General features: G+C 44.5%; 1 protein-coding gene across 6 annotated transcripts in view; it reads right to left on the bottom strand.

Moving 5' to 3' along the window:
• The window catches only part of UBE4B (ubiquitination factor E4B), a 68,647-nt gene extending 55,208 nt beyond the window's left edge, over nucleotides 1-13,439 (bottom strand). For 4 of the 6 annotated variants that reach the window (XR_014786026.1, XM_084822018.1, XM_084822020.1 and 1 more), the window contains exon 1: nucleotides 6,130-6,254. Coding sequence is in view for 5 of the 6 variants with exons in the window: in XM_084822018.1 (XP_084678144.1) it covers nucleotides 6,130-6,165 (36 nt within the window). In the remaining variant the exon portion in view is untranslated. Of the gene's footprint in view, nucleotides 1-6,129; nucleotides 6,255-11,995 lie in introns of those variants that run through there. The other 2 variants (XM_084822022.1, XM_084822019.1) reach the window with 2 other exon arrangements.
• Between the last annotated feature and the right edge of the window lie 6,565 nt (nucleotides 13,440-20,004).

Raw genomic sequence — 20,004 nt, 5'->3', positions numbered from 1 at the left:
CATCTGCACATGCTCAGAGGCTTACTAGCATGGGAATTGCACCAATAATGAACTTAAGCATGCATTATGGATCTCTAGGCCCCTCTAACACTGTGAATGACTTGGCTACGCTCCTTGGGCCAATACACTCCTTCTATCACCAGTGTTGCCTGGGGCAGAACAAGAAGCAGGTGAAGAGGAGGGGCAGGTCCAGGAGGGTCTTGTCAGTGGACCCCCATTGCACTGTGGGACTTCAGTAGATGCCCAACCATGACTACCCCTGATGGTGGCACTGCTCTTACCTATTACACTGCACCAGCTCTGTTTTTCAGGCTGGCACCTTGGCATTTAAGATATATTTCCCCCCTACACCCAGTTGTTTGGGAATCACTGGAAAAACATGTGAGGTTCTCCTCCTTCAATGGTCACATGCTTCCATTCCGTGATGTCAGCAAGCCTCTGAACATTCTAGCGATTCACCACCTGGACTCTTATCCTTTCCACTGCAAGAGATTTCCAGAGAACATTTTCCAGAAAACTGATACAGAACATGTGGAAAACACGACGCAGTGTTCATTCCCCTGCTCAGGTGGGATGCTATAATTAGAAGTGGTGCAAGGTTCCCCCACTAGCCTTAAGTGGTGAGGTCAGCACCAGGGCGGGTTGGGGGCAGTTAAGCAGTGGGGGTTGGACTCAATGGTCTTATAGGCCCCTTCCAACCCTACTATTCTATGATCCTCTCTTCTTCTGAATTATAAGAAAGTTGTCATCCCTCTTTATCAGGTTCACAAAAAACTGGATTCTGCAAGCTTGTTTATGCAGAGCAGGAATCTACCTTTGCCAAGGCCGTGTTACACATCAAAGCAAGTGAATTAATTTTTTTAAACGTTTCAAGTCCCAAAATTTGTGTGGGCTCACAGGGCCAAATCCCTTTCCATCCTTCCTGTGAAAGGGAAATACATTTTGATATAAAGGCAGGGGAGAAGAAAAGCACATCACTGGTAGCAAATCGCTCAGACGTGCTAACTGCAACAAGACATTCAATGAACGAAAGGCAGCAGTGAGCACGTAAAATGGGGTAGGGGCAGAATGACTCCCCACCAGCCCTCCACAGGCCAAAAGACATTAAGGGGGTGGGGCTTTGTCGCCTGACGCATTTGGTCCCCAGCTGGCATGACAGGTGGGGGTTCTTCCCAACACACCTGCCAGGAACCAGCTTCAATGCACACAGGGCTTCTCCCACTGGGGGAGGATGAGGGACAAGCGAAGATGCACAACCCAGCTTTGCTTGTCCTTCACCATCCTGTGAGGGGAAGTTGAAGGACAAAAGAAGAGCACTTGTCCGGGGATTGCAGGAGCTCCTGCAAGCACCAGATGAGTACACAGCTGCTACTTCATCAAGTACACAGCCCCATGTGCTGCTCGCCCTCCACTGGGAGGGGAGATGGCATGCAGGGCAATCCCCCTTTTATCTCCAATCACAGCTTGGAAATAACAAGGGAATTCCTCACCCTGTCTCCTCCCAAAGCCCTTAATACCCTCCAGGCCAGGGGACAGAGCCCCCAGAGGGAGCTCAAGCCTCCGCAGGCTGGGTGGGCAACCACCACAGGTCACATTAGGCCTGTCAGCTACAGGTTGCTCACCCATGAACTGACACACATTCCTTATGCATGTGGTCATTCCTGATCTGACGTTTCTGATGTTTAATGTACACGATGCGAGGTTACAGATGGTATTTCGTCTGCACAATGCTGCCTAGACTGGAAACAAGAAGGCCTTGTGCAGAGTGCAGAGAGATGTGTGTAGACTTGCCCATGTCACCAGCAACTAAATTAACAAAAAGCATGGTTCTGTAAGTTTTTGCTTTGAGGCAAGCGAAATCTATTTCACCAGACCGGTGGTGGTAACTGAAACCTGAATTAAAGCATATGGAACCAGGTTTAACATGTGTGCTAGTCACCTTCCTCTAAAACATTTTCAATCCTTGAATGATATCATGTCTTCTGTACTGAAACACACGCATCAGGGCTGGAAATGTTTTAAGCTAGGGGTCCAAAAGATCAACCTGGAAAAAAGGCTAAGCACGCTACATTAGAGGACACATTCTTCTGAGGAACCAATTCAACAAATAATACTGGGTACCCATTCTGACAGGCCTGGTTCTAAACTCACTCCACAAACTCAAGGGAGGTTTGGACTTTGTGTTGCTCTCACAGAGGCCTCCCTGCATGCCATATCTCTTCTGGAACTGCAGAGAGTTTAATAATCAATGAGACATGGCACGGGTGGGAATTAAAAGTTCCACTGGCCATATTTTGGGAACACCACAAGTAGCTCTCCCTGCCACTATGTATAAGCAACCCTCTACTTGCAAGCAGGGAAGCTCTTCTGAGTGCAAACTAAGAATTGAGGGCAGATCATAGAATCATAGAATAGTAGAACAGAAGGGGTGGAAGTGGCCTGCAAGACCATCGAGACCAACCCCATGCTCAGTGCAGGAATCCAAGTCAGACATCCCTGACAGATGGCTGTCCAGCCTCATCTTGAAGAGCAGATGGAAGAGGGAGGAAGGCCTGGTTAGAAAGGAAAACTGGTGAAGTAGGTTTTCCGGAAAATTCTGAATTGGGAAATTTTCCAGAAAATTTGACTTGAAACATTGGGGGGGGGATTAAGGCACACTAATGTGATTTAAATGGCTCTTTTCCAGGAGGCCTTGCTTGGTTAACCAGCCTTGGTTTTATTGGCACTGTTTTTTATAGAATAATTTTAATATCGTGTTTCATTCTTTTTATCTTTTACTCATTTTATCTCTTGCTGCTCACTGCTCCAGAATCTGTTTAGATGTGGAACGGTATACAAATGTGGTAAATAAATAAATGTTTTATTATGTAGTCTTTTTTCTTGTAATACTTGTAAAAATTGAACGACAACAGCATGTACTTCCTTTACATTGTTTAAATTTACGGGGGGGGGGGACAAAGGTGCTAAAAACTATTGACACTAACAAATTTTAGCAAAACAAATAACTGCATGATACGTTGAAAATCACTCCTCTATTTCAAAAGAATTCAACTTGCTGCCACTGAAGCTGTTAGGGCACCTTCAGCTTCACTGTCACTATGCTTTAGTTCCATTTCACTCTGAGACCTACATGTATTTCAGGGATATATATATGTATCCTCTCACATATCTGCTACGGATAATCACCTGGAAAACATTAATTACAACGCTGAAACTGCCAAGTGTGCCTAATATTGTATCTGCAATTGGCACCCATTCATTGTTACTAACAAACTCATGAAATGGAAAACTTTCAGGGCCTTCAAAAATCTTCTTTCAAGATCTTGCTTTTCCTGGCTCTGTTTCTCAAAAAAGGAAATTAGCAGGAATTACTCTCCAAAGGACAACAGGACTGGAGGGGGGCGGGGCAGGGAGGATCACACACGCCTAGGTACTAGCCCTCCAGAGTTGTTGTAGGCTGTAAACTTCCTAGAAGCCATCCCACACTTTCATACACACACACACGACACCCAAAAATGCCTCCATTGGCACAAGTGGAGACTTTGTAAAATCCTGACTGCGACATGGGGATGACGATTTTTCAAGGCGGGGGGGGGACACAGCACTGGGGGGGGGACACAGCACTGGGGGGGGGACACAGCACTTGGGGGGGGACAGCACTTGGGGGGGGGACAGCACTTGGGGGGGGGACAGCACTTGGGGGGGGACAGCACTTGGGGGGGGACAGCACTTGGGGGGGGACAGCACTTGGGGGGGGACAGCACTTGGGGGGGACAGCACTTGGGGGGGGACAGCACTTCCCTCACCAGCAACACCCCACCCCAAAAATTCTCCCCGCGCAGTAGAGAGGAGGCCCACAGGCTTAAGTTTCCCCAGTTTCAGCCTTTCTTCGTGTGTTTGGAAGGCTTTTAATGTTCTCATTTGCCACCCTCTCTGCCCCTCTTTCACCCTCCATGTCCCTTCCATATTCTTCTTCCACTTCCTTCTCTTAGTAATTTCTTCTGCTAGCAATACAGTTCTCCCACCCACAGGGGGCACTACCACTATGGCCGTGGGTATGAGCCTGATTCAGTTTCCCCCTTTCAAAAATTGGGAACATGGAATTCCGTATACACGGCTGACATATGACTATAAGGAAAGAAAAGCAGCTGCCTGCACATCAGAAGTGTTTCAGAAATAAATCACACAGAGGTGCGATAAGCCTGTGTCTTCCTCCCCGACCTCAAAGGACCTGGCATAACAATGGACATTTCACTACATTTCCTTTGCTCTGTCTGTCAGTTCCCTTTACTTGTTATTTCCCTCCACCTCCCTTTCCCTCCACTGAAATTTTGAGACCATAAGCGCCTTGGGACAAGGGATTTTTTTTTTTTGCTCTGTTTCTCAGAGCAGTATCAAGACAGTCAATGGTGCTGCATAAACAAAAAAACAAATAAGCAGTGAGAAAGCACTGAATGAAATGCAGCAGAGCAGTGTTATGCTCCTAAGGCAGTACTTCCCAGTATCTGGAACCCCAGATAAGCTTCTAAAGCAGATATAGGTAATCTGGCATCCTCCAGATGTTTTGGACTGCAACTGCCATAATCCCTGACCATTGACCATGTTGGCTTGGACTTATGGGAGCTCTAGCACAAAACATATGGAGGGGATGAGGTTTCCTTCTCCTGTTCTAAAGAATCCCAGTGTTCCTCTGATAAAATACCTCTGCTCCCTAATCCATAAGCTTTCTCCCATGGAAGTCAATGTTAAGAATTATTTGCCTTAAATGAGACAGTGAATGAAGCATAAAGTATATTTGGTAAGGTACCAACTTAGCTTCTTCACTCTTTAGATTCAGGAATTTGAAATGGACCTCTCAGGTCTGAATCGAGGGTCTTGAAAAATTCCCTCACTCCTGAAAACGGTTCAGTGTGTAAACTCTGCTAGGGTTTCTCTATTCTGCTGCAGTCCTTTGAGACGCAAAGTCCCCATACCTTCTGCAGTGAGGAGTCTACGTCCCTTTAAAATGGCTTTCTCTAATACAGCCCTAAAGATGTGTATGTACTACAGGATCTCTTGCCTGCATAAGATATCCCAGGGCAGGGTCTGAAGCAACCTTGCTGAAGCTAAGCAGTTCTGGTCAGTACCTGGATGGGAAACTGCCCAGGAACCTTACTGACACTGCCCTAAGTGCCACAGAGGAAAAGAAAAACATACATGAAATATACAGAATATGTTTGTTTTACATCCTGTAGCTGTATCATCCAGAGCTGGAAAACAGTACTGCAGCTTTGCAAATAGGTCCACAGCGCTTAACTAGACCACCTGTCTCTGTACTGCAGTCTTCCCCAACATGGTGCCCTCCAGATGTGTTGGACTGCAGTTACCAGAATCCCCAACCAGCAGCTGGCTGGGGATTCCAGGAACTGTAGTCCAACACATCTGGAGGGCACCAGGTTAGGGAAAGCTGCAGAACCAATGTAAGTCATTGGCAGCATACCTACAACCCAAAGGGGATTTCATTATTATCCACTTTAAAATATCTTCTCTGCCCAATAGCCTGTGGATAATACTTATCACCAGTGAGGGGCTATTTCCGAGCCTGGTATCTTATGTACAAGCAAGATGAAAAACTGACACCACAGGAGGTTAGCAAACAGAGTGAAATCAGACTCAAGCGACGGCAAAGCAAGTCTGCAGAGTGGCTGGACTGTTTGTAAAGCAGTGTTATACTTACAGAGAAAAAATCTTGCAGAAACTTTTAAAGTAATGCTTTAGGTCAGGTCCTTGCTGTAAATAAGATTCTATATGTTGTATAACCTGGCTTGATGACACAGCATTTCCAGTGCCAGCAGTTTACATTAACCCGATATAACGAAGCTTCCACAGAGAGGGCCAATCTAAAAACGCTTAAAATTCTCCTCACTTGGATGCCACCCTCAGAAGACATTGTCTTACTATTCCAGTTGCAATTAACATACTTACCAAATGAAAGTCCCCTCCCCTTTAGCATGACCATCCACCTCTCCCACTGCCTGATGGGACCTGTAGTTCTCCTTCCCTACCCTTTGTAGCACGGAAGGAGCATTCCCCCGCCACTGGCACCACACACATTCCTGTTGCAACATCAAAGGATTGCTAAATCATTACCTTCATCCCGCACAACAACATCATCAACTTCATCATGATGTTTTGGAATATACTGAATGACTTTGCATAAACATGCCAGTTGTTGCAATATGATCTTCACAGATGGCACGGGGTGTGCAAGTTACACAGACAAACACCGGCACTGAAAAGGGATTGAAAAGTTATCTGCCCAGTGCTCATTGCCATGGCAGGATTCTGTGCACTTAAAACTAGCAATGATCACATTCTGCACTAAAAAAGAAAAAAAGTACATTATTTCCATACCAAGGAACCTAATTGTGCAACTAAAGCATATGCTAATGTGCTTGTTTTACAAATGAGCACATGATTTGCATGCTTTGCGATCACCTTGGTTTTATAGCATATTTCTTTATTTTTATTTATTATTACATATATATCCCACCTTTTCTCCTCTTGGAAGGAACCCAAGACAACTCACTTGGTCCTCCTCCTCTCCATTTTATCTGCACAACAAGCCTATGAGGTAGGTTAGGCTGAGAGTCAGTGACTGGCCCAAAGCTCCATGGTCGAGTGGGGACCACAACTCAAATCTCCTGAGTCCCAGTTCAACACTCCAACCACTACACCACACTGGCTCTCAGTGACATTTCCACAACGATGTAATAATACCTGGCATAAGGTTCAGAAAGTGTACATTTGAATAAGAACACAAGAAGAGCCTTGCTGGATCAGATCAAACATTTATTGACTCCAGCATCCTGTTTCTCTCATTGGCGAACAAGATGCCTGTAGGAAGCCCACAGACATGAGTGCAATAGCCCTTTCCTGCTTGAGCTCCCTACCAACTTGTAGGCATACTGCCACTGATACTGATGGTAATAAATAGCCATCATAACTAGTAACCACTGATGGCTACAGATGAATTTGCCCTCTATGAATCTGTATAATCCCCTTGCAAATCATCGAAGCTAAAGAGGCCTATTATTCCATCTTGCGGTGGCAAATTTCATAGTTTTAACTATGCACTCTGTGTAGCACTTTATTTTGTCTGTCCTGAATCTCTTACCACTAGGAAACATAGGAAGCTGCCTTATAGTGACCTGGCTAGCACAATCACCACAGCCCACCAATGCTTCTTTAAGTCACGGTGGGTTGAGGCACATGTCGGGCAACTTTGACATATTCAATGACATATTTCAGCATGTCATGAAAAGCTAGCAAGGGTGGTTGTTGGCATGGTTAACAAACCACCCACAACCTTAAAACAGCCCGTGGTTGTGGGTGGTTTGTTAATCACAGCAACAATCCACCCTCGCCAGATTCGCATGACACAACAAGCTGCAGTTGCACCTTGAATACGCAAACTGGCCACCCGGACATGCCGCTAAGCCCCAGGGGTTGATTAACCCACCATGGCTTAGCGTGACATGTGAACAGACCCACTGAGTCAAACCATTGGTCCATCTAGCCTAATACTGCCAACACTGACTGGCACCAGCTCTCCAGGATTTCAAGCAAGAGTTTTTCCAGCCTTGCCTGGAGATACTGGGGACTAAACCTGGGACTTTCTGCATGCAAAGCAGGTGCTCTACCACTGAGCCATGGCCCCTCCCACTTAGCTTCACTGGATAACCCCATTGGGTTCTAGTATTATAAGAGAGGGAGAAAAACTTCTCCCTATCCACTTCTCCACGCCATGCATCATTTTATAAACCTCTACATGTCCGCCCGACTTTTTTCTAAACTAAAAAGCCCCAAATAGTACAACCTTTCCTCCTAGAGTATTTGCTTCCTTGATCATTCTGGTTGCTCTTTTCTGTAACATTCCTAGCTCTACAAAATATCCTTTGAGATTTGGGTACCAGACATGTACAAAGTATTACAAATGTGGTGACACCATAGATTTGTATAAAGGCATTATGCTGACATCGGCAATTTCCTTTTTGATCCCTTCCCTAATTATACCTAAGTAACCTAACATAACACTTCCCCTTTACATAGTGGCAGCTCACTGGGTCAACATGTTTATCAGGCTATTAACCAAGACCCCAAGATTTCTTTCCTGGTAAGTAACCACCAGCTCAGCCCATATCACTGTTTATGTGAAGTTCAGATTTATTTGTTGCACCATATGGTGCATCACTGTACACTTGCTTAAATTAAACTGCAGTTGCCATTTTATTGCTCATTAACCCACTTTGTAGAGAGACAGATGCCCATCTAGCACACTCTTAAACTTTGTTCTTCTGAGAAGAAAATGCTTAAGCTCGTTGAGCTTGCTTTACTACCCAATCACTGGTCACACTATCTTCCAATGCAACTACATTGTACACAAGCCTTCCCCAACCTGACTCCCTCCAGATGTGTTGGACTACAACTCCCAGCAGGCTCCAACCAGCAATGCTGGCTGGGGCAAGCTGGAAATTGTAGGCCAACATATCTGGAAGGAACCAGGATGGAGAAGGCTGGTGTACACTGTTGGCAGGGAAGCCTGAAATCCTAAGGCTTATGGGAAGCCAAATTAAGATCCATTTTGACATGTGAAGTTAGTTTTCTCCCCACCAGCTGGTTCATGTGGTGAAGCGTCACATGGTAAGTTCATTGTGTAAGTTACTTACTACCCCATCCCCTGGTATGACTACATATACTGGCACAAACATCCACAAAATTTGGAGGGGCTTATTAACCAACCATTGTTTCTACTAGCCAACAAGGCCTAACTTTTTCACTTCCTGTTTCACAGGAGCAAAGGAAGTGCCTCCCCTTTGCACTTACTCAGCACAAGACACAGCCTGATGCCATTTTGAAAAGAGAATGCTCTACCTTCCTGTGTTCCTGAGGGCTTTAAAAAAAAATATCACTCCTGTGACAGAGCATATTGGAGGCTTCCCCTGGTATCTACCAGAATTAAGTTTCTCTGGTTGCCATTGGTGAACATAAGAGTAGATAACATGTAGCCCCAAGTCTATAGGATTATTGCCCCCACACACATTCAACAAGTAAAGGAAATTAACAAAAAAGAGACAACAAATTCTATGGGTCACCACATTTAACAGTTAGCAGTTCTACAAACCAGGATTGGGAATCACAGGTTCACACATATTCTTCCCCTCTCACCAAATTCCCTCTTCTGATTCCTGGTTTGCCTGAACTCCGTGTGCTCCAACATCTGAATTGAGAAAACTATGGTTAGCACTAGACTGCCTTCAAACCAGTCTTTGAACTGGTTCTGCAAGTCATAGACTGGTGCTCACCAATTCTGAAATCATGGCAAACTAACCTGACATCTGAATTGATCCTACATGATCTTCTGTTCCTCCCAAGTACCAGCCCACCTTTATGCATATCTTCTTGGAAGTAAACACTGAGCTCAATGAGACTTACTCTCAGGCAAGTGTGCTTAGGATTCGAGCCTTAATTATTCAGGTCCTATCACATTATGTTCCAATTACAGAATTTAGACTGTTACCAATGAACGGGACTTTTTATGGTAGTTCCAAGTTATGGAATTCCCTCCTGCTAGTAGTTAGACTGGCACAGGCCTTTCCTTTCAGAACAGAGTAAAGATCTATGTATTTCACTGTGGCTTTTCTATTTAGGCTATAACTGACATTTTTTTAGTTTTGACACGCAGCCATTATTTTATTTGTTGCTTTCCTTATTTTGTAACTGCTAATTCTTGTTTTAAATTAGTAGTTTTGATACAGGGCGGTATCCAATACAACAGAAATGCTAACGTAAGTGATGGCAACAGCGTTAGCTGGCATGACAGGTTTTCTGGGAAATCCCACTATGCCAGGTAACACTATTGCCGTTGCACTAGTGGCCCCTTATGTTAGCGCAACACCATTTATGTTACAGCTCATATTGCATTGGATACTGTCCATTATTTTTAGTTTATTTATTTATTTATTTATTATTAAATTTATTAATCGCCCATCTGGCTGGTCACCCAGCCACTCTGGGTGATGTACAACATACAATAAAAACAGTTTAAAACAATTATTAGAGCATCCAAGCTAGACCCTCAAAGTTCTCCGACCTGCATTAAAACTACAAGGTAAAATAAAAACACACATCTTCTTACCTCAGGCCATTGTACCACCACTCTAAAATATGAAAATATTCAAAGCACGCAACAGATCTCAATGGTATATGCCTGGGATGAGCAGAAAGTAATCTCCAGATTTTTTGTACTTCGACTCCCAGCATTCCTGACCATTAGCCAAGCTGGCAGCGGCTTCTGGGAGTCGAATGCCCAAACGTCTGGCCATCTACCTTCTGCCAACCAACCCCTGGTTATAAGCAACTGATCAAGTAATCCTAAATGCTTTTACAGGCAACATGATTCAACATTTACCTTTTTTTGTTTAGGGTTTTTTTTTACCCATGCTACCAGCTGGACTATAAGGAAGGCTGAGTGCCGAAGAATCGATGCCTTCGAACTGTGGTGCTGGAGAAGACTCTTACGAGTCCCCTGGACTGCAAGGAGATCAAATCAGTCCATCCTAAAGGAAATCAACCCTGACTGCTCATTGGGAGGACAGATACTGAAGCTGAAGCGCCAATATTTTGGCCACCTAATGCGAAGAGAAAAATCTCTGGAAAAGACCCTGATGCTGGGAAAGACTGAAGGCAAAAGGAGAAGGGGACGGCAGAGGATGAGATGGCTAGATAGCATCACCGATGCAATGAATATGAACTTGAGCACACTCCGGGAGAGAGCGCAGGACAGGAAGGCCTGGCGTGCTATGGTCCATGGGGTCACGAAGAGTCGGACACAACTGAACGACTGAACAACAACAACAACAACAACCAGAGCAGTAGGTGGAAAGATAAAAGGGATCAGGAAAGACTAGAATTAAACAACATGGCAGAAAATATTTCCTCATTGTGATTACAGCCACTTCGAACTCATCAAATGTTTAGAAGTATAAACACTACACAAGGTCTGAGTAAGTGACAGGACATCCTCTTAATAAGGCAGGAAGTACTCTCAAGAACACCTCACCACTACAATATCCACAATCTTCCAGTCATGTCATAAGTAAACATATACAGAGGTTAGCCATGTTAATCTTTAAGGTACCACAAGACTCTTTGTCGTTTTTGCTGCAACGGACAAACAAATCTACTATCACCCGCCATATTATGTTCTCTCTCATCTTCCAGAGCCTGCAGCTGGGAACCTGAACTCAAAACCACCTGCTGAAAAAGCAATCTCCTATTAACCCAACATCTTCATGCTAGAAGACCAGTCCTGACTCCCGAAATAACACCTGTCTTCCTACTGACAACTCAGACAAAAGGAGGAGCCCAAAAAGTTATGTGACCAAGACCCCAAAAGGGTCATAGCACATCAGTGGTCTCTCTAGATCAATGGCATCCTTGGGATAGATGCTTCAGAAAGAAAAGTACAAAATGCAGGAAAGTACTTGTCTATTCCTTTGAATCAATGTAATTTGAGTAAGTGTGTTTCAAGCACAAAGCAATAACACTGTCAGTTTCAGACTTCCAAAATTGTTCTCTCCAAGAAAAGATCTGATACGTTTACTCAGAGATGAACACACAATTACCCAGAAAAAAGGAATTATGACAACCCCACCCCCTAGATAATTGCAGTCTTATTAAGTAGGCTAAGCTGTGTCCAAAAAATAAAAAGAGAACAAGAAAAGATCTATTACTACTACTTTTCTAATGCAGCAAAACATGAATCTAGACCTGGATATATTAGTGTAACACATTAAAAAAATTATTTCTCAAACACAGTTCCTGTACCCAAAATACATCTTCAATATCCCACTGTAAACTCCGTTCAACAGAACTATTTACCTGTAGCACGCATTCTACTGCCCAACTTCCCTTTCCACAACATCCCCTACCCTAGGTATTAAGCCAAACTCACCTCATCAGCGCTCAGCTCCTCCATTGTTTTCCTCTTAATGGTGAAAGGTGTTTGGGGGAAGGGGGAGCGCTGTACTTCCCTTGAGGGGCGTGCTTGTGGGAGAGAGGGTATTTAAGGGAATTCCTGTCCTGCTGCCTCTTTCCCTAAGGATGTCTCAGAATTGCATAGTCAGAGGTTAAGAGCAACACCACGTTCCCCCTGGGCACACACAACTTCCTTCTCTCAGTTTCGCTAGTCAATTAAGGAGCATCAACAATACACACACACTCACCCCAACCCTGTCGGATAGCTGAACCAGCTGAACCTCCAGGCCTTGCTCCTTCCTGTACCTTACCTATCACCACTCAACCCGTTTTGAAAGCCTCCTTCCACAGGAACCTTGGCTAACACCCTAGGGTCCTGGCTCCTCTTTTTCCCTTTGGGGCTGGCCTCCCCTTTTATCTACAATCCAGATGCCTCTTGTAGTCTAACCTAGCTGCCTCATATACTAGAGACCCAAGCTGCTTCCAGCACACCTCAGAGACCTTACTGCTCACTGTCCCTCTATATATCCTAAAGCCCCAGTGGAGGGCTAGTTCCTGTATATGATAACAAAAAAAACCTATTATCTTGCTGCCTCCTATAAATACTACAGCTCTAGGGGTGGGCACAATGCCCCTTGCACCCCAGGGAGCCTACCGCTCACTCTCCCCTACCTATCCGAAGTCTGCAACTGCACAATACCCACCTTGTATCCCAGAGGCCCTGTCGCTTGCTACTCCTCCCCAGTCCCAGGCTACCTTCTGAATATCCCAGAAACCCTATTAGTCCCATATAGATGATTAGATAGATAAATCTCTCTCTCTCCCCTCTAGAAGTCCCAGCTGCCTGCTGGCTCCTGTAAAATACAGCCCCAGCTGCCAACTATATTATGACAGGACCCACTTGGCTGTGTACTTTGAGGGCCCAGTTGTCAAGCTGCCCCCCAAAATCGCCTCAGCTACCTTCTCCTCCCCACCCCCAACCCCTTGAAGCCTCCAGGTGCCTGGCTTGAAGCTGCAGAGAGACAGGGGGGAAATTTAAAATAAAATTAAAAAAACACGCCAAGGACTGGCCTGGCACCTCTCAGAAGACCCCAACACACACACCCCTGCAAGCTGCCCCCCTCTGACTTTCCCTCAGCCTCTTCTGCCTCCTCACAGAGAGATTATTCATCAAAACAAGAAGGCGGCGGCGGCGGCGGCCATCTTGGCATCGGATCACGTGACCTTCCCCCTCCTCTTTCTACGCCGCCGCTCTCTGTGTGTGCCCCTCGCTCTCTCTCTGCGTACGGTCCGCGCGGACGTCGGCCGAGCTGCGCGTGCGCGCGAGGATGCCGCCAATAGCAGTGAAGGAAAGGACGGCGGGGCTGCTTCTTCTCCTTCTTCTCCTCCTCCTCCTCCCTCGCTCTCTCTCTCGCGCGCGCGGACAGTAACCAATAGCAGTGGGAGAAATGGGGCAGAGGCGGCGCGCCAACCCTAGCGCCCCCGCGTGCGCGCTAATCGCGGCCAATGACAGTGGAGGGGCGGAGGCGGCCGTCACTTCCCACTTCCCCGCCTCCAGCCAGAATTCCTTATGCCAACTGCCGACGAAGCCGAAGCGACGATCTCATTGGGGGAAGGAGGAGCCTGTTTGGCTGCGCCATAGCAACAGGGGCGGGGCGGGGCGGGGCGGGGCGGGGCCGGGCCGGGCGCGAGAAGAGGAGGGAAGAGGAGGTTTTACTGAGGCGGGAAAGGGAGAAACATTGGGGGTGGGGTCGTGTTGAGGCAAATTCTGAGGGGGAGAGTGGGAAGGCGCGCTTCATTTTATCAGTCCATCCTAAAGGAAATCAACCCTGAGTGCTCATTGGAAGGACAGATACTGAAGCTGAAGCTCCAATATTTTGGCCACCTAATGCGAAGAGAAAACTCCCTGGAAAAGACCCTGATGCTGGGAAAGACTGAGGGCAAAAGGAGAAGGGGACGTCAGGGGATGAGATGGCTAGATAGCATCACCGATGCAATGAATATGGACTTGAGCACACTCCGGGAGAGAGCGCAGGACAGGAAGGCCTGGCGTGCCATGGTCCATGGGGTCACAAAGAGTTGGACACGACTGAACAACAACATAAGTAGGCTGGCCTGCACGTAGCGTCTGAAACAGGACAGTACCGTCTTCCCCCTGTTTCCCGACCGCCCCGTCGTTTTAATATAAACGTCAATTTTGTCCCGTTTTTAATCTTCTTGCGGAACCAAACGCGTTTATCGTGAGGCCCCGCGCCAATCAACGCGTGCAGCAATGCAACCGGTGTGGCAAAAGGCGACGCTGCGTTCCTTTATCCAGCCAGGGCCAGGCTTCCCGAGCTGGCCACGACCAGCCGCCGCCCCCGGCTTGGCTGCAGTGGCGGGGAATTCGAGAGGCGGCCGCTGAGCCCTGTTCAGCGTGTGGGAGCCGGGAGGGCGAGTCTTGCTGCTATTTCCACCACCGTTCCGCCCTCAGAGCTTCTTCCTGCCCTACGTTCAGTCTGATTCGGACTCTTCGGACTCATATTTCGGTTCAACGGATTGTTAGCTATTTTTTTATTATTATTATTATAGTGCAACTCTCCCGTGGGACGTTTGCATATACCGGCTTGCGATAGCAGTCGGGGTGTTCATTCCTCCCCCCCCCCTTTTGGTGTATATTTATGATTTTTTTGCAGTCTGGCCACCGCAGTCCTGCATTAGAGTGTTCAGTGTGGTATGCCATACAGATTTGTTATAAGTATTTTATATATGTATATTTATGAGTGTGTAACACCAGCATAAGCGGCGTCCCTCCAGGGGTCAGTAATGACCCGGTTACTGGTCATTAAAGGTAAAAAGGTAAAGGTGTCCCCAGCCAGTCATGTCCGACTCTAGGGTGCAGTGCTCATCCCCGTTTCTAAGCCGAAGAGCTAGCGCTGTCCGAAGACGCTTCCGTGGTCATGTAGCCGGCGTGACTGAACACCGAGGGCGCACAGAACGCTGTTACCTTTCCCGCCGAGGTGACACCTATTTATCTACTTGGAATTTCTTGCTTTCAAACTGCTAGGTTGGCAGGAGCTGGGACTGAAGACGGGAGCTCACTCCGTCACGCGGCACTCGGGTCTCAAACTGCTGACCTGCCGACCTTCCAGTCTGCGGTTCAGCGTCTTAAACCACTAAGCCACCACGGCCCCAACTGGTCATTACTGAGGGCCTACTCAGTAAGCTCCTACTGCTGAGGAACCTCATGACGCAGGTGAAAGAAGAAAGTGCAAAAGCTTGGTTGCAGTTCAACCTCAAAAAAAAAACAAGATCATGGCAACCAGCTGGATTGATAACTGGCAAATAGAGGGAGAAAATGTGGAGGCAGTGACAGACTTTGTCTTTCTAGGCACAAGGATTACTGCAGACGCTGACTGCAGCCAAGAAATCAGAAGACGTTTACTTCTTGGGAGGAGAGCAATGACAAATCTTGATAAAATAGTGAAGAGCAGAGACATCACACTGACAACAAAGGTCCGCATAGTTCAAGCAATGGTATTCCCCGTAGTAACCTATGTTTGCGAGAGCTGGGCCATAAGGAAGGCCGAGTGAAGGAAGATAGATGCTTTTGAACTGTGGTGCTGGAGGAAAATTCTGAGAGTGCCTTGGACTGCAAGAAGGTCAAACCAGTCCATACTCCAGGAAATAAAGCTAGACTGCTCACTCGAGGGAATGATATTAAAGGCAAAACTGAAGTACTCTGTCCACATAATGAGAAGACAGGATACCCTGGAGAAGATGCTGATGCTAGGGAAAGTGGAAGGCAAAAGGAAGAAGGGCCGACCAAGGGCAAGATGGATGGATGATATTCTGGAGATGACGGACTCAACCTTGGGGGAGCTCGGGGTGGCGACGGCCGACAGGAAGCTCTGGCGTGGGCTGGTCCATGAAGTCACGAAGAGTCAGAAGCGACTGAACGAATAAACAACAAACAATGACCCAGTGCTTGCACAGGAGGAACCTTTCCTTTTCTTTCTTTTGTGTATATGCAGTAAATTAGTGTTATTCATTTGCGCCTCTTTCCATGTTCTTTTGCAGAGAGTTTAGGTTGTTTTTTTGGTCTCTTATAGCCTGAGAGACCACAAAGGGAGCTGCAGTTGTTTTGTTACATCGTGGTTTTATTATTATTTTTTTGACCTTAGCGCAGTTTCCTTTATATATTGTAGGGCCAGGCATCTTGCCCAGAGAGAGAACATCGCTAGTAAGAGATGGAGCGAACGCGTTCTCGCTGCTTACTACGATCAGAGTCTCACATTCTACTCATATCATTGTTAAGTCTTATTTTTTAAAGCTTAAAGTCTGCCGTTGCAATGCCAAAGACAAAGAGGTGAAACTGAACTTTTAATGACAATCTCCAAAAGGAATTCAAGTTTATTAAACCGGACAAACTGTGTAGTGATGGAACATCACTACATGGTGATAGTGAAAGCGATAAGATTGCAGCAAGTGAAGCTCTTTTTGCTTATCACACTGTGCGTCATGGCCAAAGTTTTCACACAAATGATTGCTTGTCGAGATTGATAAAGAAAATTTATGAACCAAAATTTTCTTCAGCACGTACCAAATCAGAAGCACTAATTACCAACATTTTATCACCATACATATTGGGCAAAGTAATAGAGGATTTGAATAAAACAAAAAGCATTACAGTCAGTTTAGATGCATCAAACAAAAAAGACATCAAACTTTTTCCAATCGTTGTGCAGTACTTTTTGCGAAATTGTGGTGTTCAAGACAAAATTATAGACTGTTTCCTGACCTGGTGAAACATCTGATCTACAGTGTGCTATGTTGAAGGAAGTAATTGACAAATTTGCTTTACAAAACAAAATTGTTGCTTTGCGTGCAGATAACACGAACACCAATTTTGGTGGTTGCAAAAGACTTGGCAAAAATAATGTGTGGCGAAAACTTGAAACTGAACTGAAGAGGCCGATTATCGGTATTGGTTGTGGGGCACACATTATACACAATTGTCTCCAGTGTGCTGTCGACTGTTTACAAATTGATATTGAATGTTTTGCAGTGAAAGTATACAAATACTTCCATATATACACAGTTGGAGGTGAAGAACTGAAAAACCTTTGTGGCTGCAGGAAACAATTATGCTACGTTGTTAGAGCATGGAAATACAAGATTCTTGTCCTTGGGTCCATCAATTGACAGAATTTTAAGCATGTTTGACGGGCTTAGTTCTTATTTCCTTTCTCAATAAAAATGCCCTGTTATGGTGCGAAAATGGTTTGAAAATCCCTGTTTGAAATTGTGGTTGTCATTTGCAAGAGATCAAGTGTCTACGTTCCAAACTTACATTAGTTTAATTGAAAAAGATAATATTTCAGCTACAGAAGTAGCCATAAACACTGAAAATCTTGTAAACAATTTAGAGTCCAGAAAAAGTGAAGTGTTTGTAACTATTGATGTCAAAAAACAACTGAAAATGTTAGTAGATTCAGGAGAAATTAATGAGGCTAAGTTTTTTGAAGTAGTTGAGAATTTCTATGAAACCAGCTAAGAATATATCAACAAGTGGAAGTGCAGCGTAGGAAACACTGAGAAATTCAAGTGGGTGCTACTAAGGAAGACACCTGAATGGAAAGAAATACAGGACAGCCTGAATGAGGAACTCATCACACACAGAGAAACAGAAGAAACTCATGTATTCGATCAGTGGACCCTCATAAAATCTACAATTGTGAGGCAGTTGGATACATGGAATAAAGAAAACATTTCTGGATCTGATAGACGGGTAAAGATTTACCCTCTGAAATGAGCGAAAAACGCCTAGACTTTCAAGACTTTTGTAATATAGGGTTTATTCTTTATCTTCCAGGAAGTACAGCACCTGTCGAGAGAATATTTTCTGTTATGAAAGGAATGCAGTCAAAGGAGAAACCTAGATTAAGTGTTGAGACAATGAGGGCTATGTTAGTTGTAAAACAAAATTGTCATGGAGTGTGAGAAGTTTTATGCTAAGGTCTTGAAAGACCGAAATTTGCTGCATAAGATTACTTCATCAGAGAAATATTCATGGTACGATCGTGGTGAACTACAGTCCCCCTCTACATCTACCTAAATGTTTGTATGAGTTCTGTCACTGAAGAATAATTGTTAGCTTAATATGTTCATGTAATAAAACTTTTGTTATCGTCTTTTTCATGAATACGGAATATTACATAACCCCGTCTCATTTTTGTCATCCCAAATTTTTGTCTCAAGGAAATATGGTCAGCCTATGTATAAGCCACTTTGAGTTTGATTTTAATATCGAAAAGTAGCATATAAATTATGATGATGACATTTTTGTCCAACCATATATCCCATTTCTATCAAATATAACCATTATTAATCATCATTTATATAAATGGGATATAAGGTGGAGTATAAATGTCATAATATGACATGATAGTAATTATTAATAATTATGATTACATTTATATCCCGCTTTTCGATTTTAAAATCAAACTCAAAGTGGCATTTACGTTAAAACAAAATCACAATATACTTAAATTATACTAACAATAAATTACATCTCTCAGACATCTGGCAGCATATAATTAGTTTTTAATCAGGTCTTGGACTGTCTTTGGTTGATTGTTTTAAAAATGTTTTTAGATATATGTTGTCTGTGTGTGCTGTCTGCTTATATGTTTTTATGTAAATGGTTTTGCACTTTGTATAATGTATTTTTAATGGTTTTAATCTTTGTGAACAGGCCAGAGAGCTTTGGGTATGGGGCGGTATAGAAATGCACTAAGTGAAATGTAATAAATGAAATGAAGTAAATGAAAAAAGAGTGAAATTAAAAGAGCATAATTAAAAACATAAGAGCAGACTGCTTTGGCAGTAGTAGTAGTAGTAGCAGCAGTGATTTGCCATTAATACGTCATACCACACAATACAAGAGAACAGATTCCTGCCTGGAGGGGCTTACAGTCTAAAATGTGACACCATGAAGATAAAAGAAGAAGGGGAGAAAGATGGAGGGGAAGGTAAACTGAAGAATTATGCCTCCTCTAAGACAATGCCTTCTGCCTCTGGATTTTTGTTTTTCTAAAAACAAACGCATGCTGTCTTTTATTTTTATTTCTCAACAGGTTGTACTCACGCAGGTCCCACAGGACATGAAATCTTAATTGAATCATATCTGAAACCTTAATTGAATCATTCCGTGAGTTTTAGTCATTCCATGACTTTTAGTGGATGAATCAGGTTAAATCTATGTGATTTTGCACATGAATGAGAACTATTTTTGTAGAAAACATGAGTTACAATTCATCAAGAACAACAAAAAGTCTTGGGGCACCTTTTCAAAAAAGAATTTATTGCATTTGTATCCCTGTAAGGTTAAGCTAAGAGCCAGTGAGTGGCCTGAAGTCACCCAGTGAGATTCATGGCCAAGTAGGGACTAGAACCTCGGTCTCCCGAGTCCCAATCCAACACTCTTAACCACTACTGGTTCTTTAATGTGCCGCTCAAGCTCTTTGGTATTTTCCAGCTGTACAGAGAAAAAATAGATGTCAAGGACAAAAGCCCAATTTATTTATACATGATTTGTATCCTGCCCTTCAGCAGAGGTATTTCTGTTCCTAGATAAGATAAAAACAGCAGGGTAAAAACAACTGAAATTATTGTTTTCTTTAATCAACCTGGGGAAATCAAAAGTTTTTCACCTTGTGCAAAAATGACTTGAGTAGGTGTCAGGCATACCTCGGGGGCGGGGAATACAGAGATGGGGTGCCACAATTGAGAAGGCTGGTTGTAGCCACCCACTTCACCTCAAAAAGATTTGTTATGTATTAAATCTATATCCTCCCTTTCCTCCAAGAAGCACTAGATGGTGTGTATGCCCCCCACTGACTCAGTTTTATTTTCACAACATCCTGTTAGCTAACTTACAGAGCATGGCTAAACTAAAGTTACCCAGGGAGCATCAAGACTGGTGAGCATCAAGACAGGCTGGGG

The sequence above is a fragment of the Heloderma suspectum genome, chromosome 15 (genome assembly GCF_057233095.1).
Source record: "Heloderma suspectum isolate Gila_16-S chromosome 15, 16-S_ref, whole genome shotgun sequence".
Classification (NCBI taxonomy): Eukaryota; Metazoa; Chordata; class Lepidosauria; order Squamata; family Helodermatidae; genus Heloderma; species Heloderma suspectum.
The sequence above is the reverse complement of the archived record's forward strand: the minus strand, read 5'-3'. Positions and strand labels throughout refer to the sequence as shown.